The sequence below is a fragment of the Pezoporus occidentalis genome, unplaced genomic scaffold, assembly GCF_034315485.1.
Source record: "Pezoporus occidentalis ecotype Australia unplaced genomic scaffold, CSIRO_AGI_Poc_V1 ctg8, whole genome shotgun sequence".
NCBI lineage: Eukaryota > Metazoa > Chordata > Aves > Psittaciformes > Psittacidae > Pezoporus > Pezoporus occidentalis.
In genome coordinates this window covers 9,818,124-9,835,225 of record NW_026916158.1, presented here as the reverse complement: position 1 = coordinate 9,835,225, position 17,102 = coordinate 9,818,124, and the positions used below count along the sequence as shown (strand labels likewise).

At 40.5% G+C, this 17,102-nt stretch overlaps 1 protein-coding gene across 3 annotated transcripts in view; it reads left to right on the top strand.

Annotated features, from left to right (window-relative positions):
* Positions 1–17,102, top strand: part of SPATA16 (spermatogenesis associated 16) — a 98,857-nt gene that overhangs the window by 80,395 nt on the left and 1,360 nt on the right. Inside the window, exons 9-10 of one of the 3 annotated variants that reach the window (XM_062603033.1) lie at positions 1,054–1,218; positions 5,538–5,618. In XM_062603033.1, coding sequence (XP_062459017.1) covers positions 1,054–1,218; positions 5,538–5,618 — 246 coding nt within the window. Of the gene's footprint in view, positions 1–1,053; positions 1,219–5,537; positions 5,712–17,102 lie in introns of all 3 variants that reach the window. The other 2 variants (XM_062603037.1, XM_062603036.1) reach the window with 2 other exon arrangements.

Here is a 17,102-nt window from a genome sequence, read left to right as displayed (position 1 = left end):
GCTTGCCCGCACAAATTCTTGCAAAAGATAAAGATCAAAACAAATAATGAAGATTCTTTGCCAAGAAATGTTAATTTTAAAAACAGAACACCATTTCTTGAAAAATAAATGCCATTCAAGACTTTCCTTTCGCCCCATTCAATATACAATTGGACCTAGAACCACCTACCTGGAAGCATTATGTAAATGGCAGCATCAGTATGCTACCATATGTAACTGTCAGAACAAAGTTCTGCTAAAAATACTGGAAGTGGCTTTGAAAATGGATGCCAATTCTTGGAATTTCAGGCACCTAAACACATTTAAAACCCTGATTAGATGAATGGAAATTTCACTCTGAAGGGCTGAGCATTCAGATATACAATGGCTACATCTCATCGTGAATCTAGGCCAAATTGCTTTTGAAAATCTCGGTAGGGTGCTTATTTGCATTTTTGGCAACAGAATACTTTCAAAGATATGGTGGTAAGGCTGCCATCCATCAGACACTTCAGCAGGTGCTGAGATTTTACACAAGCACTTGACTGAGTTTCTGTATTCACATGTTTAAAATTTGCAGTGTGCTTAGCTGCCTGGAGGATCAGAGACCATCTCTGCAGGTTTTAGTCCCTCAGGGTTATATATTTGAAAACTATGGATCTGCCTAGTCTGCAAACAAGCCATAAGCTGACACACTGCACTGTTTCCTCAACCTCTTCACTGAAACTTTAAAAGCAATCCATAAACGTCAGGTAATACTTAACAGAGGGGATTATGGAAAAGCCATTTCCAAATGAGAAAATTGCATTCAGGTTTGTTATCTGCTGCCTCCCCTTCACATATATTACAACATATTTATTTTTCTAGTACTACTAGACAGATTATGGCAAGGAAGTCTTCCCCCCCCCCCCAAGATTGACAGCAGCACTATCTTAAAGGTGGTGGATGCCATATTGCTTATAGTATTACCGGCACAAATACATATGATGATAAGCCTCAAGGCATAAGACTCAAAGGATGAGTGTGTTTTTCTGTGACTCTCGGCTAACCTACTTGCTTTTGCTGAGAAAACAGGACAATCGCTGCGCATGTTCATGTGGGATAGAGAGGTTGCATTACGCCAGCATCCTCGGCCGTTTGCAGAGAGTTGAGGAACAGTCCCAAGTGATCAATCAAGCAATGGCTGAGCTAGCGACTCTTCCCTACCTACAAGACACCAGTGAGAAAGATGTCAGAATGGTAAGTATTTATTTCTAATACTTGTTTTGGCCTTTAGAGGCAGGAAGCCAGGGAGGAAAGGGCTGGGGCAGAGCACTGCAGTGCAGTTTGCTCTGGAAATCATTTTTTGAATGTGTGGACCTGAAGTAGTTTTAAAATCCTACCGCAGTGCCTTGTCAGAGGAGGTGCTTATCACCTGCAAGGATGACTTTTATAGAACCAACATGACTCATCTGTAGGCATATTTTTAAAACCTCTTCTTTTCCCCCAAACCTCCCCAGATCAGTCTGGGAAAATGATTGCAATTATTCAGATCGTGCTACTTTAAAACACATAACATCAGAAGCCACCTGCAGCAAAACAGGCCCAACCTAGCTAAAGCTGAGGAGAGGAGGGAAAGGAGAAAAAATTTTCTTTCCTGGCTCCATCTATGACTTGCTGCCTGTCTCTGAATAAACCTGTCTACCTGCTATGCTTTTGTTTTCCCTTTGCAAAATGAGGGAAGTGATGCTAGTGGGGCTGTTGCAAGGCTAGAGTCATTAATAGCTTGATAGTATATGAATAAGCTGCAGTCAGAAAGTACTGTATGATTGCTCTTCCACAAGGCTCTCAGGTTTTCTGATGGAGGAAGGAGGGAGGGAGGGAGCTCACATACATGGAATTTTAAGAATTCCATTCTAGAAAAGAAATAAAGTCCCTCCAGAGTCCCTGTATTTAAATGCCGTCCAATTTTGATGATCCAGCTTCAGTTCACTAAAACCTGTTGGTTTTCCCAAAGCCAGTCCCTTGACATTTGTTTGCAGTCCTGCAAAGCTCATAAGCTCTGTAGAATTAAAGCTTCAGAAGAGCTTGCTTTAGGGAAGAGGAGCAGCGGCCTGCAACTGCAGGAGGTGGTTGCCAGACTTTGAAGTCTGGGTTTGAGATAAGGGGAAACGACATTGCAGAGAAACTGTGCTATTAAAAGACATTCGCCTTTTGATGCAAGTTTCCTACTATTAAACTTCAGCAGGCCCACATTTCAAGGCTGACTAAAGGGTCTTGAGTTATTGGTACATATTTCAGTGATAGTTTTTTTCTTCAGGGTACAATATTTTTAGTACATCACACATAAAGTACAGGCTATTACGCTTTTGCCTGTATCTTGTCATGTAGTAATCATAGGTCTGACCTCCCTGGAAAGTTTTTTGAGGGAGGCTCCAGAACACCCACAACATAGGTCCTCAGTCTCTTAGAGTTGGGTTGGGCAGAACAAGGGTCTGAGCTGGGGCATTTAAGTGGCAGCTTGTAAATCTTTCAACTAAACACACATGATTTGTTGACTAAGCCCAAGGTAAAAATGATTTTTAGAAGAGCAAAGGCAGAAAACCTGCACCAGTTACTCTGTTCAGAGCATTAAAATGTATTAATTCAGCATTTGTTTCTTTGTCTTGTCATCCTGCTGGAAAAATGTATCTTTAGTCTGCGTTGCAAATGGAGTCTCAGATGCTTTGTAGCTAGGATATTGCGGTATACTTCAGGCACCACAGTGTTAAGGCACAACACTGCAAGCAAGAACTTGCAGAGTGACTTCACCAGGGAGTGATTAATGGGCTTTGCCTTTCCTGGTGACATTAGCGTGCATGGCACAAGCTCCTCTTATGCTAGTAAGGATCATTTGCCTACCACATCACAACTGCGCCAAGCACAGAGCATTAATGCCCATCTCTGGGATCTAGTGATTGGGTTGCCTTCTAGTGATCATGACTTGCTCAGTCTGCCTGTCATTCTCCACATTTCAGTGGGGTCCAGGCAGGGGGCACTGGGCTATACTGGTATGACTCAGCAGCTTCCAATGAATGCTGCAGAGGCAGTCCCTCCATGTCCCTAGGCTTCTGCCTCTCCAGCAACATTTCTAAGACATCTGAATTTCTTCATGGAGAAAACTGAGCTGGCCAAATTCTAATCTCCTCTACTAATAAAAATTTAAAGTAATTCCTCCATGGTCCTTCTGACTTTACAGTGGTAAAACGGAGATAAGACTTTATGACCAAGCAAGGCAGTTAAATCATGAGTTAGAAAATGCTAAAGATGCCAAGTGTTTACTATCACATACAGTATAAGTTGTATAAAGTTTAAAACACACTGAATTTATAATAGTGCAATTTTCACTGAAACAGCAAGGATCCCAAAAGCATTTCAGGTATAAACTCTTCTGTGTAAATGTCTTCTGGTAACCAAATAAATAGAGTCCTAATCTATGGCACAGAGAACCTCAACTGAGGCCTTTTTAGATCAGTATTTATTCATAGACCCTGGAAAAATAAAGATTTCAGTTCAGTTGAACAGTTAAATATAAGTGGGGAAAAACTTTGGAGAACATCTTTCCAAGGTTGTGATTTCAATGTCACCATATTTGTACATCATAACTCAAGATGAAAGCTTGTAAAAAAAATCATAAATCTATTTCAATATAAAATCAAATGAGGATATTTTAAATGCAGCATTCTTCCTTTGAGAAGATTTAAGAAAAAAAGAGCAGCTCTGGGAGAACTGCTTTGGTTGGCGAACTGCCTGCTCTGGTAGCATTTTGTCTGCCAGTAGGGCAGGGGAGAAATTTTGGATGATAAAAATTAAAACCAGAGTACACACTGGGCACTTTTCACTGTCATGTATTGATATCAGCAAAACTTTAACTGGAAAAGTTTCTTGTTTTAAATTCTTGCCCAAAGCAGTGAAATCTCCAGCCTGGTTCAGCTTGGCCCCTTAGGGGTGACAGACCACTGTCCTGGTCCCTGTCTCAGTGGGTGCTGTTCCACTATTTTTTCAGAGAGAACCACTCTAAGAAAAGCAATGGAGAAATCCTCCCCTTTCCCACCCAGTTCCTCCTCTGCCTGGTTTGATGCAGGATCTGTGCTTTGCCCATTCTGCCCTTAATACCCTTAATCTCTGGACTGTGTCTATTCTGGATTCATAGAAGATTATCTGTCATAAGAGTATTGTTATGGAAAATTTCTGACAGGTTCTTGACTCTTTTCACTTAAAGTCAGGGGCAGAAATTTGTGGGTTTTTTTTTTTTTGCATGAATACTGATGCATGACTTACTTAAAAAAATAAAAGCTTCCATCAAAAGCTGGGATCAATAAGATGCAACTTGGCGGCTGCACAAGCACAGAGCAAGCAGGCTGGAAGCAACCATAGTATGTCTATTTAGAGATTCAAAAGAAGATTCCTGCACCCTTTACCCAGTGTTGGGGCACAGACAAAGAATTTTAACTTCAAAAACCTGAGTATGAAGGGAAACTTGAGGAAATACACATCTGCTCCTTGAATCTCAAGGCAGCATTTTTATACCTTGTGATGAGCCTAAGCTCTGATGTTTTAAGTTTCATGACCTTATTTATGTCAGATCGCTGCCCGCCTAGGTACAGAAAGAAGAGACAATACCTCTATGAATGTGTACAATCATACTTGGCCAATTACTTGTAACGTGTAACAATTTGGGAAGAGGCACTGAAAAATTATTGTCTGGATTCACTTTAACCAGCTAAACATTTCGGAATAGACCTAATAGAGCACAGCAATATCACAGGTATTGGGTCCGCCCGCTGTCTCTCTCTGTTCCTGAATTAAGAGCAGTTGAAACATTCCCAAGTGTTTGGGAAAGATGCAGGGTGAGGCAATGCTGTGACTAACCTGGAAAGGTACTGTGGGAGCACTACAGCTAACCTGAATTTTAGCCTTCCCTCCAACAGTAAGGACTGATTAGCAAGTATTTTCCTACAACTTCTTTTTATAGTTTACGCTAGAAATTGTCAGCCTTGTTTTTATGCTCTGTTATGCTGAATGATGGGAAGAAGGGAAGGTTTGCCAAAGAAAAAGGATAGTAAAAGCATGGAAAATGAGCTAGATACTTCCAGCTACAGTAAAAGCATCTCAGCTTTAGTGTTGTCCTCTTGTGAGGTTTTACATGCTGCTTTAAATTATGATACATTAGCCTTGGGAGAAAATACTAAAAAGCATTCATGTACAACAAAGAATATCCCAGGCAGCTAAAGAATGAAATATGGAGCCTTTATTCTCTACAACCCAATTCCTTTACCGAGTATAAACATTTACTACATTAAAACGTATAGGCTTAAATACAAATTTTCCAGAGGATTTTTTTTGCCATTGTTAAGTATTTTATATCCACAATAATACAGTGTAATGGCTGAAGCAAAGATGAGGTGCTCGTTGTGTGAAAGATGAGTAATAAAATCATCAGCATACAAATGATTTTTTAATTAGGTTTTAATCTGTGTATTTAGAGAAGTTATTTCTGTGTGAATTCCACACTGATAATTTTTATCTTGGTGCCACAGCTGCGGTTGCTAATGGCAGATGCCATGGACACCCTTGAAGGAAGAAGGAGTAAAAAACGTGTGTGGAATAAAATTCAAAAGGTAAAACCCTGCAGCAAAGGACAAGAGAATATATTGTTCCCTGGGGAGTAAATGTCCACCTGAGTCGTATCTGTTCAAAAGGTAGAAAAGAAAGTAGGTGCCATTTGAAACGTGGCTGTATGCTTTGAACTCTGTCAGTGTTTAGGCTTTAGCCCCTACAGTTGAACTTTGTTCATGTTAATAGTCTCATGTGGCTATCTAATGGAGGAAAAACAAAAGAAAGAAAAAGAAAACAAACCTTGAATAGCTTATTTCTGGCTGATAATTATATTTTCATCTTTGTCATATGAGGTACTGTGCTAAGTGGGGTGGGAAGTTGTTATGGAACAAAATTCAGCCCAACAAAATAGGTCCATTAGTGGAGCTCAAATGAGGCTTTGGTGATGTGAGACGTAAAAGACATGTAAATACCTTTCTGGAGTCTCTGCACAGCAACCAGTCAATTTAATTCTTAAAGGATTTGTGAAATGCAGGGAGTCTTGTGTTGGTTCTCTGTGCAGACGAATCTGACAGAACGTAATGACTAATAGGTCAGGCTGGGAGGTAATAGGAGTATCTTATGTTTTTACAAAGTCTTTCGAACCAGAGCAAATCACAGCTCTGGGCATTCAGCAGTCAGCCTCTTCTGGGGAAAAGGAAAGCAATTCATCACCAGGAAGGTAAAGTGTTACTAATGATTCAAAGCAGTGGTCTTACCCCATGTCTTATGGCTCCATCAGTTCCTAGACAGATGCACGCTTGCTCTGGGCTGTGGCTGCAGCAGGAGGCTGGAGAAGAGAGGGTTTGAATTTCGGCACTGGCAGAACATGAAATTGTCCTTCTTTGGGATTTAGGGTTTACAAACAGATCTCAGGGAAGATGCTGAAAACCAAACCCTGGCTGCACTGGGTCAGCATAAATAGGATAAGCAAATAAGACAGAGGCGGTGTAAAGAAATCACTGGAGTGAAGGGTCAACGTATTTTCAGAATTCATGTTTCCAAGTGATTTGAATTAAAATTTCTGAAGTCATCTTCTCTGAAAGAAAGTCTGAGTAGGTGTATTGCTTCAGTTAACTGTCAGATCAGTGGCTGTTAATAAAGTTTTCCAAGTACAGAATGTTTTCAGAAAGTAAGCAAAACCCAAATGCCAAAAATTATAGACAGACTGGGTTTCATCTCTTTCAAGCACTCATGAGGCAAAACAAAGGATAAATATTCATACTGCTTTTACATTGTGCCAGGATAGTCTCCAGATCTCTCACACCTGCCTACAGATCATATGAGAATCTTTTGCAACACAAACACTACGTATAAGATGAATTATTTATATTCAATTACACACATATTTCCTGCCATATATAACTAATACTGATAAGTAGATGAATATATTATCTATTTGTAAATATATCAATGATATATTTACAAATAGACTATTCCCTGTACTTCTCTAGTGCTTATTCTTTGCATTTTCAGACAATAGACTTAAATACCAAAGACAGTTTTCCAAAGTTTTTCCAAAAGTCAGGATTTTAATCCACAGTTAGGTGCTTGAATGACCAGCCCGATTTTCACTGCTCTGAACCACCACCACTCAGAGGCTGTTGAGAAGAGGTTGTGGCTGAAAGTTAGACCAAGTCCACAGATGACTAAATAGTTATTAAAGGCTCATCAAAAGTTTGTCAGCGGTACCAAAATTATTCCCACAAATTACAAGAGACAGTGGCTAGTATTTCATTGTAAATTCGTTAAGGCAAAGTATTTTCTTTCACTGTATTCTGATTGCAGAATCCTACAAAGAACCTGCACACAGACCTAGTTACAATGTAGTTATTTGTATTTTTGGTATTGAATTAATTTACATATATTTGAAAGCAAAAGAGAACATTAAGGAGTTTATACAATCAGCTATAAATGCAAAACTCAGGAAAGCTGACAGTGACATTACCACCAGTGAAGTTTGACTTTTGCAACAGAAACAGCTGTTGCACCTAACGAAAGCACTCAAAATTTTTCTCTAATGCAGCAGAATTATAGCCGTGCCTATTTTCCAAATGGTTAAAGGGTCTGTCAGAATTGCCATTACAAACCACAGTTTTCAGAGTTTTATATTCTACAGTCAGCCATAAAAAGATCATTCAGGCTGAAATTTGACATAGGAGGTGCAAAGCCTGACACCCAAACACTTTTCCTTTTGTCATTATTGCTTATCAAATTAGCTTGAAATTAATCTGGGCAATTTTGGATTTGTAGGACTGACAAAGTAGTAATATATGCATAGCTACAAGTGTTTTGGGTGCTGCGCTGCTCATCCAAGTCACTGACAAATTTACGTTTTTAAGCAAACTAATTTATCAGATGGGCTAATTTATTTTTGGAAGCTTTAAGTACAAAGAAATTTAAAATGACCTTGTAATTAGCTGGAGAAAAGAGAATATTGCTGCAAGGAAGATGCCTTTCTTGGTATTACCAGGTCACAGCCTCTCCAACCACAGGGAGAGCTGACCCAGGAGAGCTTGGATTACCTTGAGAGATTAACATCTTCCTGCGGATGATTTACCCATGTAGCCTAAAGAATACATTAGAGGCAGAAAAAAAAAAAAAAATTGGGTCAGTTTCCCAAAATCCCTATTATCCAGAATTTTACTAACACTTTTCCTTACAGTCCCCTGGATAAAGTGTGAGATATGTATTAGCAGTTTGGGGAGGCAAGTCTAAGACCTCTGAAGTAGTTAATGGAGGGACTAAGTCCCAGCCTACTTCAGGAACATGGGCAGTCCTAAAAAACTTTTACCACCCTCCTGCTTTTTATACTTGTCAGAAATTCCCAAACTGAACTTGCTGGTGGCCAGACTCCTGGACTTAGAGAGGATTCAAGGCAACATACTAAGGCTTAAGAATTTTTTTTCAGTTGCTGCCTCTGTCCAAATTGTGTTATAAATTGAGTCACAAAGGCCCTTAAATATCACACCGTCAGCATTAGATGAGAATGGACTTTTCTGAAGCCACCCTTATGAATGGGTAGCCCACTTAAAGCAGTTAATGGGAAATGTTATGGGAAAGAGCACCAAACCCTAAAGAGGCTTAAGTCTTCATCAGTGAACAGAGGTAGAAATATACTTTCGGTTACTAGATTTTGAAGTGCAAATTCTCTTATTAATTCAAATTACATTTGAGTTTATTTTTTTAACAAGACTGACTTAGCTCAATGGTTTAAGCAATGATCTCTGATTCACAAGCCTCAGCAGCAATGAACAAGAAACTTCCAAGAGACATGGAAGGGAACTAATCTGATTATTCTGCTCTGTCCCTCAAAATCCACTGCAGCCACTGGGTCTTAAGCAGATGGGGACACTAGCAGAATAGCCAGGTTATTGGCTAGCTTCTTTGCTGACATCTGATATGAAGATGGATGCTGGGACCAGTGGTAAAGCTTGGCCCTGAGTAACTCAAGGAACCAGGTCTCTGCATGGCCATTACAGAACTTTATAGCAGCTACAGACAGGCAGAGGAGTTTAGAGTATCTCAGATACATAAAAAGTCAGGAAGGCTGCCGCTTTCCTCTGTAAGGCCTTTGCTTCTCTGCAGACTTGTAAAAGTAAAAATAAAGAAATAAAAAGAGATTACTTTCCTGTCTCGTAAGTTCATTAATAAAGCCTCACAAAATTATAACAGTGAGCAGAATTACATTAAATAAATAGATACTTTAGACACTATCAACCAGCACTTTTGACATCCAAAGAGAAGAGAGCCATGTAAGTGCAAGTGCCAGTATGACTCTACTTCCCTTATGAAGATAATAAAGTAGTTCTACTATTTTTCTCCATTTAGCCCCTAGGCTTTCATAGCAGTTTCACAGGATCCTCTTAACATCATTTCAAGAGCCAAAGGAGAGACAGGAGATGGCAAATAAACACTTTCCTACATTTCCACATGTGAGACACTTCATAAAACCTTCACATCTGACTTTACCTCAAAGGCATCACATACTTTGCAATTTAGATAAGTTATTATGCCCATCATTTGCTGAGCTTGGTGGAATGCCTGTTTCATAAATCTGAAAGCAGAGCAAACATGGATGAGTGAATAAAAGAACAGATGTAACTTACATAAGGATAAGTATATAACAAAAGCTGCACTAATATATATGAATATGAAATTAAGTAAAATTAGCTTAACATTATATAATCTTTTAGCCAGGCATATGGATTTTCAGCAGTTGACCTCTGCTTACTACATCTCTGCTTCCTGCAACAGCAGAGGAACACTCTCTGATGAACTGTGTTCTTCCACTGACATTACCTCTTAATTGAAAATCAAGCCATGGAAAAGAGCCATAGACTTGCTAGGTTTTCGGTCAGCTGGAGGAGCAAGGAGAGAGATTCATAGTATGTTGATGGGAAGTGGACATGTTGCTGAGTAGTATTGTGCTGGCTGCTAGGATAGTTATTTGATGTATATGACTTTGTAACATCTTGTAAAGTCATCCAAGTCCATGCCACAGCCATGGGGAACTGCGCTTGTGCTCAGAGCATGCGGGCTTCAAAAGGTGTGTTTTGGTGCACTGTTTTGATTCAAACTTGGCTATTCCTGAATTAATAGAAGGAAACTGGTTCCTGTTTGTTGTCTTTTGGGAGCTGGGATGCAGCTGGGTGTTTCGTGAATGGATAGACCTATTGTGAAAAGGGGAAGCAAAGGATAGGAAAGGATAGGAAAAGCACAGTTCTGGAACAAGAGTGGAAGTTTAATGCGTAATGTCTAATGTTCAATGAAGTCATAAATGAGAAAACACAAAAGGAAAATAATGTTATTGGCATTGGTTCAGGTAGACTGAGTGAAGGAAAATAAAAACAGAGGAAGCAGGTAGAAATGCAAACATTTTTGTTAAAGTTTACCAAAGATCGGCTTCATGCTAAGATAAGAGAACACTTATTAAGACATTCTGGAAAGGGTGAATCAACTTTGAATCAGCAGCAGCCTGGAGAGGGACAAGAATTTTCTGTGGCAGACTTTTCTGACCTGGCACTGAATAAAGTTTTCAGACCTGGCAGAGGAAGTTAGGAGAGTGAGCAGGAAATGAGATCTGCCCCGTTGAACCTGAGGGAATTCAGAACAAATGTAGGCAACCAAAGCATCACATTAATAAATTCAGGCCCACTGTAAGGATGAGAAAACCATAATGGCATTCACAGAGAGTGACAACAATGGGATTTCAGCAGTTATCTAAACACCTGTGCCTAGTATAAATTACCACCCTTGTGAATCTCCAGTTCTTTGTCTTGCATGCAAGAGAAGAAAAGATGTCCCAGCAAGATGCCTACATGGCCCTCAGCTACACTGGAAGAAGCAATTGCATCCTGCCTATTTCCCGCCCTCCAGACAGCAGTATCCTATATGAAGCTGAGCTATTTAGTGACTGCACACTAACCAGCTATACCTCCTGATCATCACTAGACCAGTATTGCAATATAAAAACAGGGGCTGTGACTGTAAAAAAAAAGAGAGAGCTTTTAGGCATACAAGGTTTTATTCAAGTCTGAAGCAGATGTGGAACATTTCAAGTTTGTTGTTCTGCACCAGAAGTTTCTGTACATAAAAGCGTGGGGTTTTTTTCCAGCTAAATCAAGTGGTCTGGTAGCAGGTACCATCTATACCCGTAACGCTGAGGCCATCACAGCTACAACAAAACACTGCTAATGCTATTGGGAAGGAGTGTTTTGTGATGAGAAAGTCTGTTCCACCAAGCTATAGGGTGTGATAAATCACTGGAATAATTTTAAATAGCAGCAAATCCAGCAACGGAGCAGTAAATGTCCTAAACAATGGAATAATGTAGCTGGTTGTAGCTTCCTGGGAGTTAAATCACAGTCAATTCTGGGCATTAACAATCCCCACGTAAGGATTTAGATAAACATTTCCCCAGCTGTTGCTAATCATGCTGTCAGTTATAAACGAGCAGTCTGCTTACCTGCTGCCCTCTACCAGAGAAGGTCTCCAGCCCTATAAACACTTGCTACCAGATATTGTTACTGTGATAAAAAATAGCATGAGTCAACGAGACTGCTCATAGTAAAATAAACACTGTGCTGGACAGTGATTTCAGGAGAACTTACAAAGTACAAAGGGACCATCTGAGCTGTAAGGCAGTTATACATGTATTCCATTATCAGCATCAATATTATTTTTATTTAGTTCCTCATCGACAACAGTCTTTCCTCCATCTGCTTTTACCATTGGAGCTTTGCTAGTGTGCTAAGGACATACTGGCAAACGCTGGTTTTCAGAGTTTGACTCCTTCCTTTACAATGGAAATATGCAACCGAGCAGGTTGTCAGACTTCCTCCTTTAAAGAAAGGCAGTTCATACAAACGAGGCATGTGAAAATGCAGAAATGGAGCACGGGTGGTACCATATTTATCTCTGGCATTAACATCTGAAGCTGTGAACATTTCTAGAAGCAGGTCCAAGGCAGGACTTGCACAGTCAGTGGGTTACATTGCCAACCAAATGCAGGGAAGCACCTTTGGCCTGCCTGTGCAGTTCAGATCATGCGCTACTGTGCAAAACCACTTCCTTCTGAAAGCAATCATAGTAGCTCAAATGCCCTTTGCTTAACACAGGAACAATAAAATCATTACTTTTACCCAGATACTGAGGAACCTTTGTTCTAACTGACTTTAATGGAAAGTACAGATTGGGATTTAATTTTTGTTAAAATATCAGTCGCTTTTCTTAAGCTTTTCCTCAATGCTCTGTACAGCCATCTCTACTTACTCGTAGACCCTTCAAGTACTGTTCCTTTGGTTATATTCATTCCAAAGAGTGCTTTAGCAAGTAGCTCTGAGAGACAAAGCAAAATGCTGAGAGGTACTTGATGTTTAAAGGCAGCTCATTTGCCTTCTATTTCTAATATCTCCCAAGTAATAAAAATAGATTCTGTATGCCAGAAGATCCTTTTTGCCATTACATGTTATTTATAGCTCCCGCATATGTTTCCAAAAGCACCTGTTTCTTATCTGAGAGTGACTCCCTTGATTTGTATTGGGATTTAGGAAGTTCAGATGTTTAGGCATTATAGGGAATGCATCCATGCGAGACATACTTTTAACGATTTTACAGTTTCCAGAGTCTGCTTGCTGCTTATCCATCTGATTTTTTTTCTAAACAAAATTATTTTCCTACAGGAGTTTGTCACTGTGGGAACCTGGATCTTTTTCATTTCATTCTAAACTCTTCAACACATACTATAACTGATATTTTGCATTTGTATTCAAATTTATGCCAATCCTTTAAAAGATGTGTGTGCTTTCAAAATAGCTTGTGGTGAGAATAGCTCCCCCATTTTTGGATAAGCTTCCTTTGGACAGTCAGTAAGCCATCAAACATCGACATCTGTTCCTTGGAACAGCCCCCTTGCAGCAAAGGTTGACAAGTTTCATGACATCTGTGGCCCATCAGGACTTGGACAAAACCACACTGAATGATGGATAGTATTGCAGTGTTCCCTCTTCATAGCTGGTGCACATCGCATAATTAGGAGCAATATGTAGGATGTCTTATCCGGATGAGTACATAGGAAGGGAAAAGAATATACTTGCATTGTAGTATATCAGGGCAAAACAAGATGCATGCAGGCAAGTTCAGAAGCAACTGACATTGCATTACCAGAAATGCAGTAAGTTTTTCAGAAAAGGAGATATGAACTTGCCATAAAACCCTGCTTTGAAGAGGAGTTTGGTCTAGATGACCTCCAGCAGTCCCTATGCTGAAATCTTCCAATGATTGTAATTCAGCTGCAGCAGCAAGTGCTGCTTACGTATCCCCCCACACCGTGAGTGAATCAATCTGGATGGCATCCAGAGAGCAGGGCTGAATGCTCACAGCAGCGAGTCTCTCCCCTTTATCCATCACTGGACAACATGTACAAAAGGTCAGGATTAGAAATATTTTTATATGTGCCAAACAAAGACTGTATTGTTCCTTATCTTTGCATGGATCTACATAATGTCATTTATCAAAAACTCCTGTAGGTCCAAATCTAATCCTAAACCAAAGGGAAATTTTATATTGCCTCACCCAATTAGACCCACTGCAATTCATCCCTCCAGCTAATCCTGTTGCATTGCCTGTTACCCAAGGAGCTTTGTGTTTTTATTGCAGACATAAACTGCATTAGATAAGTATACCAAAACCGTAAGTATTTACACATTCTGCCCAACCTTCGAGAATGATGTAAAACCATTTCAATTAAGAACAAGCTGATAACCTCAGTATTCGCATGGACCACAGATCATTTTCTTCTCCCAGCATACTCAGAACTGGAATTCAGAACAGACTGATTGACTTATAGTCCATCCAGGTACTTCTGATTATGCTTTTCACGTTCTCATTTTGTGTCAGAATAAAAATGCCTTGATGTGTGGCACTGAGGAAAGGCAGACACCTCACTCATTTATCTGATTTTCTGTGGGAGCAGAAGAACAGGAATACTTTCGAGACATGGCCTGTTGGTGCTGCAGGTCTGTGCTGGGGTTTCAGCAGCATGTGATGTCAAGGCAGCAGCTTCTTGGTTCAAGGGTCTCACAGAGGTTTTGTCCTTCCCAATTATCCGTCTGACTTTAAAAACAGTGTCATTTCCTTCAGGTGGGCCAAACAAGTTTGCTTTTCTTGTCTTGTTTCTCATTTTCATTTAGCCACCAGTCTAGAGATGTCTTGATCCTAACTTAATTCCCCTTAAGCATCGGGCATGCAGACCCAGCATTAGCCCATTGCTTTATTCCCCAGGTACTTTCATGGACTCGTGGGTATAAAACTGAAGGTGGACTATTGAAAGGCCAACGCTATATATTTGTACTCTTGCAGAAGTCCAGTTGTTTTCTTGGTGTTAATTCCCTTGCTTCATGTTCTGGCCCTTCCCAGATGCAAGAATTTGAAGCACAAAGGAGAATATAGGAGCAATGTAAAATAAAAGCAGTATTGACATAAAGAGCACAAAATAAACTCTGCGTAGTATCTGGTTCATTTTCTAATTTCTGCCCCCAAAGCCTTACACTCCTCTGCTTAGCTTGATCCCAAAACACCTATAGGTACCATACAGATGTGCTGTGGACTAAGCATGTAATTTGCTTTAACAACATCTTTTTTTCTATTTATTCCCATTTGATCTTAATTCTGTTCATTCCCTTTTTTGCTTGCTCCCTCCACCTGATTACAAGGGCCTAAAGACTAAAGACAGAGGGAAAAATCCAGTGAAAGAAATAAGATCAGGTGCTGCCTGACTTAGGCCAGTGCTGTAGGTATTGATACAAAGTAGAAATGGTGCCCCTGCACTGCTGGGGGTAACTGGGAAGGGGCTGAGAGGATAAATACATCTTGAAAGTAAGATGTCATAGCAATGGAGGATTAAAAAAAGGTTGAAGCCAAATTTGTCTTTGTGAGCTCTCAGGTCACCAAACGCTTGAGAAAAAGACCATAAAGACACTGTATAGCAGGTTAGATGGGAGAAATGTGGTTTCATGTGTTCAGGAGAGTATTCAAGGCTTCAAGAACGTCAAGCAGCAAGTTCAGCTATTGACAGCTGAGCACAGCCCCTGCAGATGTGATGCGATGCTTCTGACCAGCTCCCAGGCACTGATTGTGGCACACATAGACATCATGTGAATCAGGGAATTAGAGGTGGGAAAGCATCATCCAAGTAGAAATAGAGCAAAGGACTCATCCAACACTGCTGATCCCTGTGAGGGTTGGGATCAGACCCAAAATGAGCCTCGTGTGAATCACTGGCAACACTAGTAGTGAATCCTCTGCCATGAACCCAGTCCTGCAGAGCTCTTAGCTTGGGCTTTAGTGCTGCTTTAGTGTATCAGCTAGCCACAGGGCTCAGCTATGTAACCCTGGGATTTGGTCTCAGCATGAGTCTGTAGCCATCAGTCTATTGCTTTGCTTGGGAGTAAGTCACAGGTCTTTTACAAAATCCAATTTCTTACGACAGCTGTTGCTGTAACACTAATCAAGTTTGGGCTGGCTACAAACTATGCCCTTCCACCTACTCCCATCCACATGGATTCTTATTTAAACAGTTATTGGATTAAAAAAAAAAAAAAAGAACAAAAAGAAAAGCTATTGATTTAAAAAATTTGCATTTCCCAGTGAAAGCCCTGAAGGTGGCTCACCACAGTCAGACAGCAGAAGAGCAGGCAGAGGGAGGTTTTAAATTAAGGCAAAAAAGCAGAACGTAATGCTTCCAATTTACTTTCTTAAAATGAAATGCGCAAGCTAGAAAGCCACGAATTAGCACTACTGAACACTGCAGCCATCAAAAGAGATTTTTAAACCACTCCCCTCCCTTCCTTTATCTTGTCAAGAGACTGTATTTTCATTGTGTTTGTATGGTAATTTAAATCATGCTAGGGCTCAGAGCATACAGTGTAATTGTAAGTCGGCAAGGGTTTGAATGCCATCACTGCAGTGAAAATAACATCATCAACTCATCAGCTGTGTCAGTAACATTGCAATTATGTAAGCAACTATTATTTCCACCCCTGATATGCTATATTAGAATGTATTTGGGGGGCTGGAGCTGACAGGTATTCTGTAAATATGAAAAGCACACAACAGCAGCAGAGCCATGATTCAAGATAGGAACATCATTCCACCAGGGCTTTCTAGTGGCATCACCAGCAGTACAGGCACCACTGGATGGTCCTAAAGGATCTGCTGTTAAACTTGTAGCTTTTCTGGTGTCCCCTTTGCCCTTACACCACACCCTATCCATCACCCAGGACCCATTTCCTTTCCTCTTACCACCTTTTGTTCTCACCCAAACTCAAGCATTAGCCCCAAAATAGAAAAGATTACTTTAAACTGCAGAAGAAATTTACATAGACATTTTTATTTGGTCCGTTGCAGAACAGTCTTGTGGATTTGGTGGCTGTGTTAAATATGTCTAAGCCCCTGGACTGTAGCTTGTCACTAAGTGATTAGTCTTTCTTCCTGCAACTTCCCGTGTGCTTTTGGCCAGATCAATGATTTCCTAAGCTTTGATTTCAGCTTCTTAAAAATGAGGCTAGCATAATGATGCCTTTCTCTAATCCTCTGCATGTTTATATGGTGAGCACACCACAGCGGAGCCAGCCCATGAGGCTGTCTTCAGAGAGCCCCAACCTCTCCGTGCTCCTGTTGCAATGGATCTCTTGGCAACAGAAGAGTAAAAGCCCACGCATAAGTGCCTGTCAAGGTTCATTAGCACAGTAGAAAACCCTTTTACATGGCATCATGCACTGTGCTACGCAAAGGTGATCTGCTTAAAACATCACCCCTGCAAGCTTCATGGGGGAGGAGGAGGCAGAGCTCCTGTCCCAAACATGTTCCTTGTTCTCTCGGCACCCCAGGGAGGCAGATGTAATTGTCCTTAAGCTTTTCTGCCTGCCTCATTTTCTCTCCCTCACACACACACAACCCTCACCAACCCAAACCATGGCCGGAGTGCATGGCATGGCTTCAGGTTC